Genomic DNA, 20031 nt, shown 5'->3' on the forward strand with positions numbered 1-20031 from the left:
AAAACAGTGTGAAGCCCTGTCCTCTTTCTCTGTGGGGTCTATGACATATGATTGAAAGATCATATGATTGAATCCGAGAAGATTGAATATGCAAACATTAAACCGGCTTCTCTTCTGGAGAAACTAGGCAGGGGGTGTAAGGAGATGCAAGGGGCTTGCCCCCCTGCAAAAACACTGCACTTAGTGATGCTGGCTTCCAGAGGAGAAACTGGTTCAACATTCTGAGATTTGATTTTCTCTGATGCAATCGTATGGTCTTTCTATCATATGAAAAAGATCCGTTACCTGTGAGCTACTGTCACTTTAAATTGAAGGTTGCATTTGTCAGTGTGAGGAGATGGTGAACATTGCCTGGTCACATGTTCTGTGGTATGTGAAGAACATTGGCTGGTCACGTGTTCTTGTGGTGTATGAAATGTACTTCTGTGCATGTATGTGGAGTTTTGCCTGTTAGGGTTAGAATAAGGACTAGGTAAGGGAATAGATTTAGTGGTTTATAAATCTGTGAATGTTTTAGTGTGTGTGCATGTGTGTTTCTGTATTAGGGTTACAGCAGCGGCTAGGTAAAATGAAAGTAATAGCATATTCTGTAAGTGTGTTGGTATATGTGCTATAGTAATAGCATTCTGTAAGTGTGTTGGTATATGTGCTGTAGTAATAGCATTCTGTAAGTGTGTTGGTATATGTGCTGTAGTAATAGCATTCTGTAAGTGTGTTGGTATATGTGCTGTAGTAATAGCATATTCTGTAAGTGTGTTGGTATATGTGCTGTAGTAATAGCATTCTGTAAGTGTGGTGGTATATTTGCTGTAGTAATAGCATTCTGTAAGTGTGGTGGTATGTGTGCTGTAGTAATAGCATTCTGTAAGTGTGGTGGTATATGTGCTGTAATAATAGCATTTTGTAAGTGTGTTGGTATATGTGCTGTAGTAATAGCATTTTGTAAGTATGTTGGTATATGTGCTGTAGTAATAGCATTCTGTAAGTGTGTTGGTATATGTGCTGTAGTAATAGCATTCTGTAAGTGTGTTGGTATATGTGCTGTAGTAATAGCATTCTGTAAGTGTGTTGGTATATGTGCTGTAGTAATAGCATTCTGTAAGTGTGTTGGTATATGTGCTGTAGTAATAGCATTCTGTAAGTGTGTTGGTATATGTGCTGTAGTAATAGCATTCTGTAAGTGTGGTGGTATATGTGCTGTAGTAATAGCATTCTGTAAGTGTGGTGGTATATGTGCTGTAGTAATAGCATTCTGTAAGTGTGGTGGTATATGTGCTGTAGTAATAGCATTCTGTAAGTGTGGTGGTATATGTGCTGTAGTAATAGCATTCTGTAAGTGTGGTGGTATATGTGCTGTAGTAATAGCATTCTGTAAGTGTGGTGGTATATGTGCTGTAGTAATAGCATTCTGTAAGTGTGGTGGTATATGTGCTGTAGTAATAGCATTCTGTAAGTGTGGTGGTATATGTGCTGTAGTAATAGCATTCTGTAAGTGTGGTGGTATATGTGCTGTAGTAATAGCATTCTGTAAGTGTGTTGGTATATGTGCTGTAGTAATAGCATACTGTAAGTGTGGTGGTATATGTGCTGTAGTAATAGCATTCTGTAAGTGTGGTGGTATATGTGCTGTAGTAATAGCATTCTGTAAGTGTGGTGGTATATGTGCTGTAGTAATAGCATTCTGTAAGTGTGGTGGTATATGTGCTGTAGTAATAGCATTCTGTAAGTGTGGTGGTATATGTGCTGTAGTAATAGCATTCTGTAAGTGTGTTGGTATATGTGCTGTAGTAATAGCATTCTGTAAGTGTGGTGGTATATGTGCTGTAGTAATAGCATACTGTAAGTGTGTTGGTATATGTGCTGTAGTAATAGCATTCTGTAAGTGTGGTGGTATATGTGCTGTAGTAATAGCATTCTGTAAGTGTGGTGGTATATGTGCTGTAGTAATAGCATTCTGTAAGTGTGGTGGTATATGTGCTGTAGTAATAGCATATTCTGTAAGTGTGGTGGTATATGTGCTGTAGTAATAGCATTCTGTAAGTGTGGTGGTATATTTGCTGTAGTAATAGCATTCTGTAAGTGTGGTGGTATGTGTGCTGTAGTAATAGCATTCTGTAAGTGTGGTGGTATATGTGCTGTAGTAATAGCATTCTGTAAGTGTGGTGGTATATGTGCTGTAGTAATAGCATTCTGTAAGTGTGTTGGTATATGTGCTGTAATAATAGCATTTTGTAAGTGTGTTGGTATATGTGCTGTAGTAATAGCATTTTGTAAGTATGTTGGTATATGTGCTGTAGTAATAGCATTCTGTAAGTGTGGTGGTATATGTGCTGTAGTAATAGCATTCTGTAAGTGTGTTGGTATATGTGCTGTAGTAATAGCATTCTGTAAGTGTGTTGGTATATGTGCTGTAGTAATAGCATTCTGTAAGTGTGTTGGTATATGTGCTGTAGTAATAGCATTCTGTAAGTGTGTTGGTATATGTGCTGTAGTAATAGCATTCTGTAAGTGTGGTGGTATATGTGCTGTTGTAATAGCATACTGTAAGTGTGGTGGTATATGTGCTGTAGTAATAGCATTCTGTAAGTGTGGTGGTATATGTGCTGTAGTAATAGCATTCTGTAAGTGTGGTGGTATATGTGCTGTAGTAATAGCATTCTGTAAGTGTGGTGGTATATGTGCTGTAGTAATAGCATTCTGTAAGTGTGGTGGTATATGTGCTGTAGTAATAGCATTCTGTAAGTGTGGTGGTATATGTGCTGTAGTAATAGCATTCTGTAAGTGTGGTGGTATATGTGCTGTAGTAATATCATTCTGTAAGTGTGGTGGTATATGTGCTGTAGTAATAGCATTCTGTAAGTGTGTTGGTGTATGTGCTGTAGTAATAGCATTCTGTAAGTGTGGTGGTATATGTGCTGTAGTAATAGCATTCTGTAAGTGTGGTGGTATATGTGCTGTAGTAATAGCATTCTGTAAGTGTGGTGGTATATGTGCTGTAGTAATAGCATTCTGTAAGTGTGGTGGTATATGTGCTGTAGTAATAGCATTCTGTAAGTGTGTTGGTATATGTGCTGTAGTAATAGCATTCTGTAAGTGTGGTGGTATATGTGCTGTAGTAATAGCATTTTGTAAGTGTGTTGGTATATGTGCTGTAGTAATAGCATTCTGTAAGTGTGGTGGTATATGTGCTGTCTTTGTGCATCTGAGACTGTCTTGTGTAATTTATACCCTTAGGGGAAGGGTCTTTCGTATGGTATACCCTTAGGGGAAGGGTCTTTGGTAAGGTAATGTGTAGGGCTGGGGTTAGGGACAGCGGCAGGTAAATGTTAGCACATACGAGGGGGTGGTGTATGGAAAAGTGTTTTTAAATAAATAAAATGGTGTCACATAAGCTTGCCTGAACAGGCAGGTTGCATCTAGAAGGTCAGTGTATACTTGATGTGCTCTGAGGCAGACATTCTCAATACGTTCTGAGGCAGATGTGCCCTGATTACTGTGGAATAAATGCTGAATAGGATGCCTTCATCACAGGCTGGGGAATACAAGTACTGTTCGTAGGAAGGGTTAGTTAATTTCTTATCCCTGTCATCAGGGTTCCATGGAAAACACAATCCTAACGCATTGTTGTATGACATTGTAACAGTACTTGTCAGCCAAAGTCTGTTAGCAGTGAGTATTCCTTTAATCTAGTTTTGTTTCTTGAACCCGTAAGTTCCACTTGTCATGTAAAATGTAAATTTGCTGCTTTAGTGCGATATGTAAATTTGACTTCACTGCTCAGTATGTTACAGCACAAAGTTTGCACTTTTTTTTTTTTTAAAGTTTATCTGATCTGTAAGTTGGTATGATAAAAGTGATGGTGACTAGACACTCCACTGTACATAAATCAAACATTTTCAAGGTAAAGTGTAGCTAAAGTATTCCAACCAGTATTCTGGTGGTAACATGTTTGTGTTTCTGCCATTCAGTGGGAATATTTAGCACCATTTTGAACAATATACACCCTCCAAAGGATTTAATTCATATTTGTTCATCACATGCTGAAGCTAATGTTTTTTGGTTGGTCTGAGACCAGTAATGTGTTTATCCCAATGCAGTACGTACTAAAATACCTGAAAAAGAGCAGACTGTGGCATCCTTTCCTTTTTACTGCTGCAGTCAGAGATTTAGAGCAACCGAGCAGGTTAAGTACACATTTTCAAACTTGTTTGTGCCTCCCCTGAAACAGGACTAAGCTTTCCACAACAGGAGGAGGTTTCAGGGGGAACACTGCTTGCTGTGAAGTTTCCTGACAAGCACCGCAAACTTCCACTGTATGTTTTTTCCAGTACATGCGAAGTATATGAAGTATAGTAGGAATGCACGTTACTTCAAATTATTATAGTTATGTTTGTGAGACTGGAATATGCAGCACTCCCTCTGTGTTACAGAGCAAACGTTTACCATTTTGCAGCCTGGAGTGGTACAGTACCTGGCATTTGTACAACTTTTAGCATTTGAAAGCCAAAACAAACTATTCAGACACATTTTCCTGTGGTGTTTATAGAGGAGATGAATAGTAATGTGTAGGTAATGATAGGTAATGAGCAGAAAAGCTGGCGAGTCGTAGTTAAGTTATCGTAGATGAAGGTAACATTTGCATTTTTGAAACTGTACTATCAGCTTCCCATCATAAGTGTTTCTTTTTAACTAGGGTGCCATCTAGGATTGTGTGTACAGTTGTGTAAAACAGATGCTATAACATGCACAAAGTAAAATAAGGTTGAATAATACTGCATTGACTTTTTACTTTATCCTCAGAAAGGTACTGTAGCACCTTTAGTTAGGATTGCCACCTTTTCAAATGTCCAAAGTGGGACATTTTTGGTACAAATGTCAGATTTTTCAGGCCGAAACATCCCCACGGCCAGTACGAAGGACAGAACTTCACTTTTTTGCCTAAATAATAGTTTATTCTTGTAGTATTTTAGTTGCTTATTCTGATGTTCTTCATCTCACATTGCTGCAGTCCTTACTTATGGGTAGTCCGCTGTCCTCGGTCGGCCCGAATACCAAAGTATTAGGCTGACGTCGGTCATGGGCGCACAGCCCTGACATCAGAGCGTCAGGGTATAAAAGCGCATGACCAACGTCATATCCTCAGTCTTTTTTGCCGCATGGTCCGATGCAGAAGCAGCGTTGCAAGTGCCGTTCGGCTTTCTGAAATTTTTCGTTTTCGGAGTTTCAGGCATACCAAGTTGGGCTAAGTACCCCGTTGGGGAGCATTTTTGTTTTTTCTTGCCTCAGTTATTTACCGGATGTCAGAAAAAGTGAATAATTGTATTTCTTGTGGGAAGCAGATACCGCATAGGGATTACCACTCGCTTTGTATTCCTTGCTTGGGACCGGAGCACGACGTAGTTGGGTGTCGGTTTTGTGCTAGGTTTAATAAGCGCACTATTAAGAGAAGGCTAGATTGCGCTAGGTTAGTCTTTGGCAAGCGGTGTAATTATAATATGCCGTCGGGTCCTCCGCCGCCCGCTTCCACGAAGCGTAAAGACAAATCTGTAAAGCCTAGGCAGGATGATTCGTCCATTTCGGACGCCGGTCCTTTAGAGACTGCAGTGGAACAGGTGGATCCGGCTGAAGTTTCTGTTGAGTCTCAGGGAAACCTTGATTTTACAGGATGTGGCCTCACAGGAGTCAGGTCAGGCTGAAGGGGCCTCTCAGGTTACTATTCTCCCTTCTTTGCCTAAGGGGGTTAGGCCTTCTGCCACTGTTTCTAGGGCTCCTTCTAAGGGCAGGTCTGTTTTGCCTTCTTCTGGAGTTAGTTCTGGTTCTTCAGGGTCTGTACCTAAGAAGCATATGCTTAAATGGCAGAAGATTTGATTACTTTAATTAGAGGTTCCATGCCCCCTCCTGATAAGAGGCCCAGGGTAGAGCCAGAGTTGGAAAGTTTGGAGCAGGCCTCAGATGATTCTGAGTCTTCTGCTGAAGATATTCAAGATTTTCCTCCTTATTCGGATTCCGATGCAGAGGATTCTACTCCTTCTGCTTCTCCTCCAGAGGATTTTTCATTTTCAGAAACCTTACACTCCATGAGGGAACATTTTAATTGGGAAGGACAGGATTACTCAGATTCCAGAAAGAGGCTTAGAGAGTTCTTGTTTTTACCACAGCATAGACCCTTGGCTATACCTCCTGTTTTGGATGTTGTTCAGGATGTTTTTTCGGAGGCCTCATTTAATCCAGATTCTATGCCTCCTGCACCAGTTAAACCGGACAGGTATTATAGGGTACCTGAGGCTCATAAGTATCTCTATAAGAGTCCTAGGGCGGACCCAGAAACTATTAGTCAGGGGCCTAAGGGTGTTAGGGCTTCTGTTGTAAAGAATCCGGTTCCTCTAGATAAGGAAGCTAGAGCTTTGGACAGATGGGGTAAGAAGGTGTACACCTCTTCTACTTTAGCAATGAGGGCTTTAAATTGCCAGTTTCATATGTTGAAATATCAGAATTTCCTCCTTTCTCAGCTAAAATCTAAGGTGGATGCTTTAGCAGAGGGCATAGAGTGTAAAGAATTGCAAGATTTGGTGCATGTTTCTGAACAAGTGGGGAAACATTCTTTGCAGTGTGGCTTTGATGCTTTGCAGGCTTCTTCTAGAGTGGCTGCCACTGGTTCAGTTCTTCGTAGGCATGCCTGGCTTAAGGATCAGAATTTATCTGAGCATGTTAAGTCTAGAATTCTGGATGCCCCTTTACAATCCGAAGTTTTGTTTGGTCTTCCTGTGGAGTCTGTTTTGAAGAAAATGGAGGACAAGGCTAAGTCTATGCAGACTGTTAAAGATTTTTTGCAGGTTCAACCTCCTAAGTTTAGTCGAAATTGGCCTGCTAAGGGGTGGACGTACCCTTCTTCTGATTCTCAGTCTAGGGGTAGATCTAGGCATGGTAGGGGCAGAGCTCAGAGTACCTTTAGGCCTAGAACATGGAGTTCGCCTGCTCAATCTGCTGGTGAGGGTAGGGGCCAGTCCTTTCGTAAACAGGCCCAATGACCTGCATTTTCAGCTGCCAGATTCTTCTTGCCTGGCAGCTCCTTTGGGAGGAAAGCTAGCTCTCTTCAAGCAAAATTGGTTTTTAATCACCCAAGACAAATGGGTGTTGGACATTTTAAGCAAAGGTTACAAGTTTTATTTCCATACATTGCCTCCTTTCAAAGGTATGCCAGACATTCCTCCTCGGCAAAGGATGGAGGCTCACAAACAGATTTCATTACTTCTTCACATGGGAGCTATACAGCCAGTACCTCCTTCAGAAGTGGGTCTAGGGTTTTATTCCCGCCTGTTTCTAGTACCAAAGAAAGGGAACACGTGGAGACCAATTTTGGATTTATCTCTCCTCAACACTTATTTGGACATTCCAAAGTTCAAAATGTTGACATTACAACAACTTTTGCCTCTGCTGGGAAAAGATCACTGGATGGTAACTCTGGATCTAAAAGAGGCTTATCTTCATGTTCCTATCAGGCCCAGTTGCAGGAAGTACCTGCGTTTTCGAGCTGGAAATTTACATTATCAGTTCTCTGCATTGCCCTTTGGCTTATCTACTGCGCCCAGAGTGTTCACAAAGGTTCTGGCTCCAGTGATAGCCTTTTTCAGGATGGAAGGAATACAAATTTATCCTTATTTGGACGATTGCCTGATTATTGCACAAGACAAGGACGAGCTTCTTCAGCATCTACAGTATGTGATGGTAGTGTTAAGATGCCTAGGGTATTCTGTGAACGAAACAAAGTCCAGTCTAGTACCCTCTCAGGACATGTGCTTTCTGGGTGTGAGACTGAATACAGCTTCCCAGATGGCCTTTTGACCCCGGACAAACAGAAAAGTCTTTCACTTTATTTCCATCAAATGTCTCTACAGTCCAGGCTGACTGCAAGGACAGTCCTTCAAGCCTTGGGGTTCATGGCATCTTGTATTCTGGTGCTTCCCAATGCCAAATTGCATATGAGGAAGCTTCAATGGTATCTCAAAAATCTATGGACACAACACTGCCAGGATCTAGACACTGTCATTCAGATAATACCTTGCATTCAGAAGGAATTTTTGTGGTGGGCTCAGGAATGTCACCTAAACAAGGGACTCTCTGTGACCCGACCAGAGGCAAGTCAGATTCTAACGACGGATGCCTCGGACAAGGCTTGGGGAGCACACCTCAATAGAAAATGGGTGCAAGACACGTGGCCTGCCAGACTTCAACATTTGCATATCAACTTGAAGGAGATGTTAGCAGTACAATTTGCATTGATGGCTTTCAAGGATTTACTTCACCCAGGGCAGGTGTTGATTCTAACAGACAACACAACTGTCATGTGGTACATCAACAAGCAAGGGGGAACTCATTCGTACCCTCTTTGCAGACAAGCGATGATTTTGTGGGAAACAGCTCTCAGTTACAACCTCAATCTTCAAGCAAGATTTCTCCCAGGAGCACAGAACTCCTTAGCAGATGTATTGAGCAGACAAATAGTGGATCCTCACGAGTGGAAATTGGATCCTCAGGTATTTCAAGAGTTGACAGTGTCATGGGGAACTCCAGACATAGATCTCTTCGCTTCTCCACTAAATTACCAGTTGCCAAAGTTTTGCACAAAAAGGTTTCATCCCACAGCTTGGAAGGTGGACGCTCTGTCATTCAGTTGGAACAATCTTCATGTATATGCCTTTCCACCTCTACCTCTTCTGCCCAAGGTTCTCTTGAAGGCCAGACAAGACAAGCCATCCATGATCCTGATAGCTCCAGATTGGCCTCGACAACACTGGTACCCACTACTGAGGAGTTTGGTCCGAGAGCCTCCATGGCCTCTGCCTTTGATTCCACACCTTTTGTCTCAGGAGGGCAATCACTTTCTCAATGTCAGAATTCAGTCTCTGCATCTAACAGCCTGGCATATTCTGTTTTAGATTCTGGAGGTTCTCAGCTTCCACAACAAGTTTTGAATGTTATTTTGGAGGCCAGGAGGCCTAGTACAAGGAAAGTTTATGCTGATAAATGGAGGAGATTTTTTATTTGGAGCAAAGGGAAGGACTTTGATGTTTCCAAGCCTAATTTGAGTGCTTCTTTACAATATCTTACTGATTTATTGGACAAAGGTTTGTCCTTCTCCTCCATAAAGGTTCATGCTGCAGCCATTTCGGCTAATTATGACTGTGACTCTCCTTTATTCTCTCATCCTTTGTTTAAGCAGTTTCTCAGAGGGGCAAAGAACATAAGACCCCCACGTAGAGCTCCTACTCCTGCTTGGGATCTCAATTTTGTGTTGGAAAAGCTTACTCTACAACCTTTTGAGCCTGCAGCTACTGCCGAGTTAAAGTATTTGTCATGGAAAACTGCTTTTTTGTTGGCCATTACTTCTGCAAGAAGGGTTTCTGAATTACAGGCCCTTATGGCAGTGGAGCCTTTCTTGATTTTTCATAAGGATAGGGTATCTTTGCGTACTAATCCTTCCTTTATGCCTAAAGTGGTTTCTAGTGTGGCCTTAAACCAAACTATTCATTTGCCTACTTTTTATGCAAATCCTCAAAAGGGAGAAGATTTTGCATACTTTGGATATTCACAGGCAGTTGCGTTATTATTTGAGCAGAACCAGGGAGTTCAGGCAGTCTCAGCAGTTGTTTGTTTCTTTTGCTTTGGGTTCACAGGGTAGACCTGTTTCAAAACAAACTATTTCTAAATGGATTGGGTTTTGTATTTCTTTTGTTATTCCCATCATGGTAAGGAGATTCCGGCTGGAATCAGACCTCATTCCACTAGAGCTACTGCAACTTCTACTGCCTTTCTAAGGGGGGTAGCTACAAAGGATATTTTGGAAGCAGCCACTTGGAGTTCAGTACATACTTTTTCTAAACATTACTACCTTCCTCTTTATTCTAAGTCTAGGGCTGGATTTGCCACTGCAATATTACAGGGCATTTTAGCAGCCCCTAATGCTTTATGATTTTGCCAACCTCCCTTTCCCGTTGCTTTGGGATTCTACCCATAAGTAAGGACCGCAGCAATGTGAGATGAAGAACATAGTACAGTTTTGTACCTACCATAAATGTAGATGTTCGAAGATCCACATTGCTGCAGTCCAATTTTCCCTCCCTCCTTCCCCTCTGTAGCTTAGCATGGCTTTATGGTTTGGGTGATGGCTGTAGTTGGGCATATCTTTTGGGAAGGTACTCTGTTTTTTGGCTGTGGCCTTTCTTTTAGGGCCTTCTGACATCTGGGGCAAGAAAAGACTGAGGATATGACGTCGGTCATGCGCTTTTATACCCTAACGCTCTGATGTCAGGGCTGTGCGCCCATGACCGACGTCAGCCTAATACTTTGGTATTCGGGCCGACCGAGGACAGCGGACTACCCATAAGTAAGGACTGCAGCAATGTGGATCTTCGAACATCTACATTTATGGTAGGTACAAAACTGTACTTTTCTTATAACATGTACGTGTTTCAGATAATAACTGTTTTATACAACTATTACATAAAATATAGGAAATAATTTTGTCCTAAAATCTCAGGACATTTGCCATTTTTACAAATTCTTTGCAGGACACAGCTGCCCAAAGATGGACTGTCCCTCGCAAAGTGAGACAGGTGCTAACCCTACCTTTAGTGCAAAAACTACTCTGTTGGTTGCAGGCCATTGATGTATAAAACAGCACGATAGCAGGCCAGTCTGCTGAAATGTTCGACTGTTCTCTCTAAAAGTAAAAGATTGAGTTGTGTCCTCCTTGTATTGCTTCATGTTTCATTGTGTTCACACGTGTTTTTGTGCACGTAAATAGTACATTTAACTTTATTTCATGGATTAATATGTCTGCTCCATACTCCCAGATTTCCAGGCCTCCCCCACAGCCCTGAACTGTGTAATGCAAGTATTGGAGAGTGAATGAACAAATTATGTTGGTTCACAATTTGTATCATTTAGTTGGAATCCTGCCTTTGTCATCAGAAATAGCTTGTGGGAAGAGAACAGTTAACAATAAATGATACAGATTTCCAAAAGGATCAGAAATCATAAATGATAACTTGTGATTTACTGTTTTATTTCTGACTTGTATGTTTCCCTCTAGAATTACATTTCATCATCATAATACAGTCTTCTTTGCAAAAGTCTGTTTTTCCCCAAGTACATGTTGGACCTTACACAGAGGTTGTTTTTTTCCGTTTTATTGGATTCAGATTATGACGGATGTAACTGGAAACCCTGAGGAAGAAAGAAGAGCAGATTTCTTTGAGCAGTCATGGACACAGGAAGCTGTTGGCAGATACATTTTCTCAAAGGTAAAAACAACAGGTTTATTTTTCATGTTCTTTATTAATCCGTGGCAGTTTCGTTTTAGTACATTAAATGATTCTTTGAGGCTGTTCACCATGCACAAAAAGTGATTCTTCCTTTTGAGAAAGATACCAGAATATTTTTGTTTGTTTCCGTATGACAGCGTTTGTATTCATTTTATAACCAGAAAAGCCTCTACAGATATAAGTGCCTCTTTCTCTGGGAAGATGCGGGACCACAGTCTGGTTTAGTGACTTGTTCAGACCAGGGTTACCGCCAGCAGTAAGCCTTAATGTTGACATTTTTGCGTGGGTGGCAGCCCTTTCCAATTTTTAAACAGACCCACTGCTGTGATTCTTTGTGTTCTGAATCATTGTGATGGGCTGTCTCCACAGCCTACAGCAATGCTATTGATGCATTCTGGGGGTGCAGGCAGCATATGATTAGTCATCTGCTGTCCCTGTGAATTGATCATTTGCATAAGTTAACATAGCCAAATCTCCACATTCAGCCTATTACTTTCAATGGGAGAGAGCAGGTAAGTGTTGGAGAACTTAAAACAGAGGTTATGGTGTGTGTGTCTCTGTGTGTGTGTGTCTGTGTGTGTGTGTGTGTCTGTGTGTGTGTGTGTGTGTGTGTGTGTGTCTCTGTGTGTGTGTGTGTGTGTGTGTGTGTGTGTGTGTCTCTGTGTGTGTCTCTGTGTGTGTGCGTGTGTCTGTGTGTGTGTGTGCGTGTGTCTGTGTGTGCGTGGTGTGTGTGTCTGTGTGTGTCTGTCTGTGTCTGTGTGTGTCTGTGTGTGTGTGTGTGTGTGTGTGTGTGTGTGTGTGTGTGTGTGTGTGTGTGTGTGTGTGTGTGTGCGTGCGTCTGTCTGGTCAAAGTACGGAGTTTAGGTAGGAAATATGTACAGTAGGTGTGTATCTGCCTGGGTGGTTGCAGTAAATGGGGTGTAGATTGCAGATATGTAGAGTAGGGGTGTGGGTGGATGGGTAGATAAGTGTGTCTGTGAGTGCAGTCAGGTGAGAGAGGGTTCTCTGATCTATGGTCAGTGTCAGAGTATGTGTGGGGGACCATCTGACAGTCAGCGTGTGTGTGTGTGTGTGTGTGTGTGTGTGTGTGTGTGTGTGTGTGTGTGTGTGTGTGTGTGTATATATGCATGTGGGGGGACAACCATACCTTGCTAGACTCCCCTAGACTACTGAGCAAAGTTTATGAAACTGAGGGGGGACTAGACACCAGGGACACACTTCAAATATTAATCTGAATTACTTAAGTTAATAGAACAACAGGTTGTGCATCACAAAGCACATTCTAAGTACTAAGATGTATGAAACTCTGGCATCATCGACTGACTGTAACCGTCTCCGAGTCACAAGGGAAGGGCAGTTATAAGAGGCAAAATCAGAGACGGTCTGCACAATCAAGCACACTTGCCAGGTGTGGGTTTGCTTGTGTGTGTGTGCATGTGGCAGAGTGAATGAGGGGGAATACCTGTGCTAACACTTTGCATGAGCCAACAGCAGCGATTACCACACCTAACTACTAGTGGTAACACAGCGTGATTCAGAGACATGCAAATTAGCCAATGCCACACTTACAACTTCATGCTTCTTATTGTTCAGAAAATGCATGTTGATGCAAAACGTATTGCATTAACTTTTTAAGCAAGCTAGAACAATATTTAAAATCTGCCCCCAATTGTGGGTCTTTAACACTCACCCCACCCCCGTTTCACTTTTGTCCACAATTTTTGAGCCAAAAAGTTGAGTTGTTGGCCAGAGTTTTACATAATGCAGCTTGAGGAATTGAGCAGAATAATGATGCTTACAGCTTTGATTATGTCTGTTAAACTGGCAGACTGTCTCATACTCGTACCTGTTTTTGGTTTGCTGCTGAGAGAAGGAGCACAGGGGCTTTATTTCCTGGGGACTGCTGATCACCAGAAAGCCTAATAACTGCCTCATAGGTTACAGCTTGGAATTTGCGCTTGTGTTTCTCTCCTGATGAGAAAAGGAGCAGAGTGCACTGATTCCTGACTGTTTCTGTTCAGGCAGTGAGTGTCTGTGCTTGACTTTACTGATAAGTCTGGTTGCTGTTCAAGGCATCACCAGGAAAAAGGCTACAGCAAGACTACAGATCCTTGTATAATCTGGGACAAGATTTTTTATCACCAAAGAGATTTTGTGGCCTCCTCATTTTGGGAGCGGTGCTTTTGGTGAGAGAAGAAGTGAAGGAGCATTTGTGTCCCGGCAGAGTGAATCTGTAATGAGACCAGCACTAGTAGTAGCCAGGCAGTAGCCATTCATGCGACTCCCCTGTTTTCATCATTCTTCACAAGCTAATTCTTTCTTTTCAGCAATTACTGCTTGATTTGCTTCTAACTTCATAATATATGCCTAAATACATCATCCATAAATCATCAGGTTGTATTTATTATTTTCCCTCAAGTGTTTAGCAGTGCCCTGTATAGACACAGACACTTTGAGTTGACATTTCCTGTAAAAGCACCCTTGAAATTTCGCCAATACCTAGTTGCATACAGGACAGCTTGTTTGCAGTGACAGTGCTTTTGCCACTGCAGTTACAAACCAGATACTCCTGGCATTGCTTTGTATTTTCACTCCAAACTGTCTAATCAATAAAAAAACATCTTTTGCCATGGATATGATATTTCCCACTATCTCTGTTACCAGCTTGGTGGATATGGGCATCCTGAAACAATGTAGACATTGTTTTATGTTTACTGACAAACAGTTAATTCTCAAATTAGCTGATGTGGTATGCGAGAGATGTGTTTACACAATGTCACTGGAGGCAAACCTCTCACATAAACGTACTCCTAATGTCAATCAGGTTGTCAGTATTACACAAACTGCACCCATCACACACAGTTCAAACAAGACACATAGACTCACATCTGCTGAGTCACTTAAATGTAACCTTCCTAAACCCCAAAGACCTCCTAGACGAAGTATACATAACAAATAACCTCAGCAGCCCTGAATGCACTCTTTCAAAACAACACCCACATCAGTACATAGAGCCACATCTCATGGAGCCTCTACTTGTAAGCCCTTAAGGTAAGGCAGCACACAATCCAACTCTCTGGTCATTGGAGACTCCAGTGTGAGACACTCTGATGTCTCTCTCACTAGCCTGAGCAAGGAGAAAGTCACATTCGGTTGCTTATCAGGGGCCATGATCTGCCACATTACACATGCACTCAGGTGATTGGACCACAAGTGTCAGTATGACTCTGTCAACTAACTCCTTAGACCATATGAAGAGAGACATCATGGAGCTCTTGGAATTTGGTCTAAGCCTGGTATAAGCCTAGCACTAAGTATTCTGGTGGCATTCTAAGGGGGTGCAATATCTGACAGCATGGAAGGAGATGTTCAATAGACCATGCTGCTTTGCCAGGGATGGTCTGCACCTCTCCCCTTAGCTAAAACATTGTTTCCCCTCTTGGTGTCTTTTTTTAGGCACTGCCAAACAAAAGTACTTCTGACGTAGCAAATCAAAGCCAAGAAAATCTAAAGGTGTTATTCCTCATCTAAGGAGTCTAAACAAAAAACTCCACCCTGGAAGTTCTCCTCACCCTGGAGAATCCTGACATCTGTATAGGTCGCTGAGACATGGTTTAAAGTTGTGGAGAGCACACTGACAGTGCAAGGTTATAATGCCTTCCACACATTTAGGCCAGCTACTACACAGACAGAGATTAAAGGTGGAGGTGTCTCGATTTACATCAAAAATAAATATACCTCAAGGCTGGTCAAACACGACAATGCACTTAAGCTTCTCCACGTTCAGATCACCATAGGAAAAATCCAATACCACTTCCTTGCAAGCTATAGATCCCCCTCTATGACCCAGGGAACCCATACCATAACTTATTGGAATACCCTCACCATCCAACCCAATACCATATTCATGGGTGACTTTAATTACCTCACTATTAACTGGGAATAATATACTGTGCTAAATGTACAGACAGAGTTTCCTGGATTTTGTAAACACAAACTCCCTGGACCAGATTATCAGTACACTAAGTAGGGGTGCAACCATACTGGATCTGGTCCTCACTAATATGGGAGAGTGCTGTACACCCACCTAGTTTAATGTCTTCTCTGGTAAGGTCAGACCACAAAATGGTCTCCTTTAAAGTGAAGATAAAACCTGAAACCCCAGCTAATCCTGGAATGTTCAGGAATTACTCTAAGCCTAACTTCCTACTGTTAAGTGATAACCTTGCAAAATTTCAAACACCCATAAACCCTGAGAACACTGCTGCTTATGCTGAACTGTTCACAGAAACCCTATACAAGCATAGGGCAGCTGTACCCACCAGGACGAAGTACAAAACTAAGTCATAAAACAAACAACCCAGGTGGAATCACAAAATCAATAGGCTGTGTAACAGGAAGAAGAAAATCCTGGCAAAAATTAGGAGGTGCAACACCCAGAAGGATAAAATCACTTTCATTAAAATAAACAAACAACACAGAGGACAAATAGTTTACCAAAGCCAAACTTGGTGTAGATTTATCCTCCCAGGCCAAGGACACCCACAAGGCATTCTTTAGCTATGTCCACAACCTCAGAGGTAAAACAGTTGTTAAGGGAACCACCTATACTGAGCCAGAAGATAAATCAAAGCTACTGGCAGACAAATTCAGCTTTACGCTTCTCTTCCCCTCAACCTTTCCTCATTAAATACCATCAAATGTAACTCCCCCTGATCTCACTAGGGAACAGATCTTTAATGCTCTCTCTAAGCCAGGAATACTGCATCAATGGGCCAAGACAATATCCCAGGATGCCTTTTAAATAGCATGAAACATGACCTATCAGGTCCTGTGGAATTGCTATTTAACAGTAGCCTCCAAACAGGCTTCCTACCTCATGAATGGAAAACAGCAACAGTCATCCCTCTGCACAGACATGGCCCATCTGAAGACTCTGAAAACTACAGACCCAGACTGGTCTCATACGCAAAGCCATGGAAATGATAATACTGACACAGGAAACCTCCAGACACTGGACTCAACCGAATTTGGTTCCATCTGAGCAAACAATGTATACTCAACCTAGTGGATGACTTTGAGAAGGTCACCAAAACAATGGATGAGGGCAGAATGGTTCACACTGCCTAGCTTGACCCGACCAAGGTATTTGACATAATACCCCATTTGGGCATTGTTGACAAACTTAAGAGGTTAGGTACAAACCCTTATGTCACCCGGTGGATAGCCAGCTGGCAGAAAGACAGGACCCAGGAAGTTAGACTTGGGGAATCCTCAGGGATTGGTCCTGGGACCGCTCCTTTTTTGGCATTTACTTCTCTGAAGTCAAGCCCAATGTAAATGGCCTCTGGCTGACTAAATTTGCAGATTGCAAATTAGGAGCTGTCACTGAATCCCGCACTGACACAAATGTTCTCCAGGAGGGGCTGACACAGACAAACAACTGGTGTCAGAATCATGGACTAAAACTAAATGCCAAGAAATGCATATTAGTATCCTTCAGGAAGTCCTCCACCCGTGGTGACTATCATACTGACAACACACCCCTAAGAGCTGACCCAGTAGTCATGGACTTGGGATATACACAGAATGATCTAGCATTTGATCATCATGTGTCTACAGTAGTGAGTAGATTATTCTACGTTGTGCAACTTATAAACAAAGGTGTGGCATCTAGGTCCAAGGAAGTTACGATTACACTGTAATCGGCATTCATCAGACGTATCACTGAGAACAATGCCCCCTTTGGTATGAACCTAAACAGGCCTATCCAACAATTGGAACGTCCACAGAGGTTCCTCACTGAAAGAATACAGGGCGTAAGTAACTTGTCCAGTGCAGATTGCCTCAAGGCCCTATCCCTGTATTCTGTCTCCTGCAGTGTGTTTGAGGGGAGATCTATGCCTGGAATACAAGGCATTGTCAGGACCTACTCTGATGAACCCCCTGCATATCTGCAAAGCAAACAGCACCAGAATTACCTGTTCTAAAAACCTAAACCTTGCCTGTGATATAAATAAGATGTGCTGAAGAGACAGGTGTGTATCCCAAAGATTACCTCGTCTCTGGAACAGGCTCCCCATCCATGTGAAGCAGAGTTCCTCCCTAAACCAATTCAAGTGTAACTTGGACTATTAGATGGGAAACAGGAAATCCATCCTTGGTTTGGCACCTATGTCTCTAATGTCATTTCTCAGGACCCTGCTTGTAAATGTTTCACCTCCCAAGCCCCTGCTCATACTTATCAATGGTGCGAGAACTTGTCAGAGATTTGGGATGCATGGATAGACTTAAAAAGGCCCTTGTGGTCGTTAGCCTAGTAAACACCTACGAACCTATGCCAACATCTTAATTATTTACTGATAAATATTTAGACACAGGAAATGCAGTATTTGGGTTCTTGTCCCTCCCACGTTACACAGTGTGACCTTTGCCCCCATAGTTCTCATCTTACACATGGTAGGAAGTACATCTTATTTTACTTATCGGGAAAGTCTGACTGGGGCAGGGCCATGCTCAGTGAGGCCCAGGTAGAAATGCTCCAGATGCATGTCTTAGGAATGTGGGAAGAAACCCAGATGAATGCAGGGAGGACATGCAGACCCCATACAGAGGTCACCCCAACTAAGAATCAAACTCTTGTTGTGAGGTGACAATGCTAACCGCTGCACCACTGTGCCACCCGATTTGTGTTGCTACACCTCTCAGATGTTACACATTATGAGGTACCCTGCCCTGTCCTTTCCATTTCGATTGACCAAATTTTCATGGTGTGCTTCATGTCAGTTTACACTTCACCTGTCACATTCTATGAAGTCTGAACTCAGCACCCCCCCACATAAGGCATGTATTTTCTTGTTTCCGATGAGATCGTGATATTTTGTAGTACTCTGTGATGCTGTGTGCTTGAGCACAGTAAATGTCAGTGCAAATTCCACTTCCTGACTCCTTTGTCATCCATAAGCAGGTAGCACACATGCCTTCGATACCAGGAAAATCAATAGTCTGTAGGCTTGATCTGCTCACTAGGTGCTTGAATTCATGATCCAGTACTGACACTGTACTGCAGAATGAGCGGCAACTACACTCCTGAGTGTGCCGTCCTTTAAGTGAAGTATTAAACCAAGGTTCTATCTGTCCAAGGTGGTAGGAGCCCAGTTTTCATGTAAAAGATCCCAAAGAGCTTATTTAATAGATTTCAGGAATTTTCCTTGGTGTCCTGAACAAATTCTCTCTGCCAGTACTTATACAGCTGTGGATACCCTCTGAAAACAGGTGTATGCATAGAGGGTGTTGCCCAGTCAATGCAGGTAAATAAATAATTAAATATGCCCAGCAGTTTGACTATTTGTAACTTGTTTTATCATATGGCTCTGTTTTGAAAGTTTGAGAAGTAGTGTGCCATCCGGGTTCACAGAAATGAAAAGCCAAGATGTAGAAAACTTACACAGCACAGATATTTCCTTTTTGTATTCAGCACTGTTAACATGACAGTGGTGTTCTTATCCTGGAGGACAAGGTTGTGTGAAAGATGAGCTAGGACCTGAAACCTTTAAGATGAAGGTCACCACTAAAGAATAAGAAAGAAAGGAAAAATGCAGGCAGATCCTTATTTTCCGGATGGTTTCTCTTTGATGAATATGAAAGTGAAAAAAGGAGGATGACTTACCTGGGACAAGAGGGAGGAAAGGTTTAAGAGGTACCCAGACAGACTCTCTGAGAGCTATTGAAGGAGTGTGTGACTGAAGGAGTATGCATCTTTAAGTAAACAAAGTAACAGAAGCAGGGGATGGCTAGCTCTGGAGAACTTGGAGAGATTTTTGGTTTGTTTTTTTCTGTCACTGTTACTGTCCTGGCACCTCAGTTCCCCATGTCCACACCTGCTCTGCCAACTGTCTCCTTACTGCTTCCTGACTTGTAGGGATGCTGTTGGATCCTAAGGGAGTCACAGGGACTCTACTATCTCTGAATCTGTTTGTTTTGCTTTTTCTACATTTTGGATGAATGGTATATCACTGTACCTCCATGGCAGCTCAGTCAGGTCCACTTCCCACCTTGTACTGGACCACACCTCCTCCCAGTGCTGTGCTCCACCTCCACCAAGAATCATTGCAGAGATGTCCACATCACTGCCGTACTTCTGGGATAGACACTGCCATCCCTCTCTGCTATACCTGAGCTGGTAATCTAACCAGAGTTGCCTAGGTTACAGTTAGGGTTTTATCCCTCTACAGCATGAGAACAACATTCCTTCGCCTGTGTTACAGTTAGGGTTTTATCCCTCTACACCACGAGAACAACATTCCTTCGCCTGTGTTACAGTTAGGGTTTTATCCGTCTACACCATGAGAACAACATTCCTTCGCCTGTATTACAGTTAGGGTTTTATCTCTATACACCACGATAACAGCATTCCTTCACCTGTGTTACAGTTAGGACGTTATCCCTCTACACCACGAGAACAACATTCCTTCGCCTGTGTTACAGTTAGGGTTTTATCCTTCTAGACCATGAGAACAACATTCCTTCACCTGTGTTACAGTTAGGGTTTTATCCCTCTACACCACTAGAACAACATCCCTTTGCCTGTGTTACAGTTAGGGTTTTATCCCTCTACACCATGGGAACAACATTCCTTCACCTGTATTACAGTTAGGATTTTATCCCTCTACACCACGAGAACAACATTCCTTCGCCTAAGTTACAG

The 20031-nt window shown here is 42.3% G+C and overlaps 1 protein-coding gene across 1 annotated transcript in view; it reads left to right on the top strand.

The window, feature by feature from the left end:
• SMARCD2 (SWI/SNF related, matrix associated, actin dependent regulator of chromatin, subfamily d, member 2) overlaps positions 1–20031 on the top strand; it is a 654116-nt gene that overhangs the window by 620456 nt on the left and 13629 nt on the right. Inside the window, exon 12 of the mRNA XM_044055380.1 lies at positions 11202–11303. Within this exon, the coding sequence (XP_043911315.1) occupies positions 11202–11303 (102 nt within the window). The remainder of the gene's footprint in view (positions 1–11201; positions 11304–20031) is intronic.

Source organism: Protopterus annectens, chromosome 13.part0, assembly GCF_019279795.1.
Source record: "Protopterus annectens isolate FY-2018-M chromosome 13.part0, PAN1.0, whole genome shotgun sequence".
Taxonomy (NCBI): Eukaryota; Metazoa; Chordata; order Ceratodontiformes; family Protopteridae; genus Protopterus; species Protopterus annectens.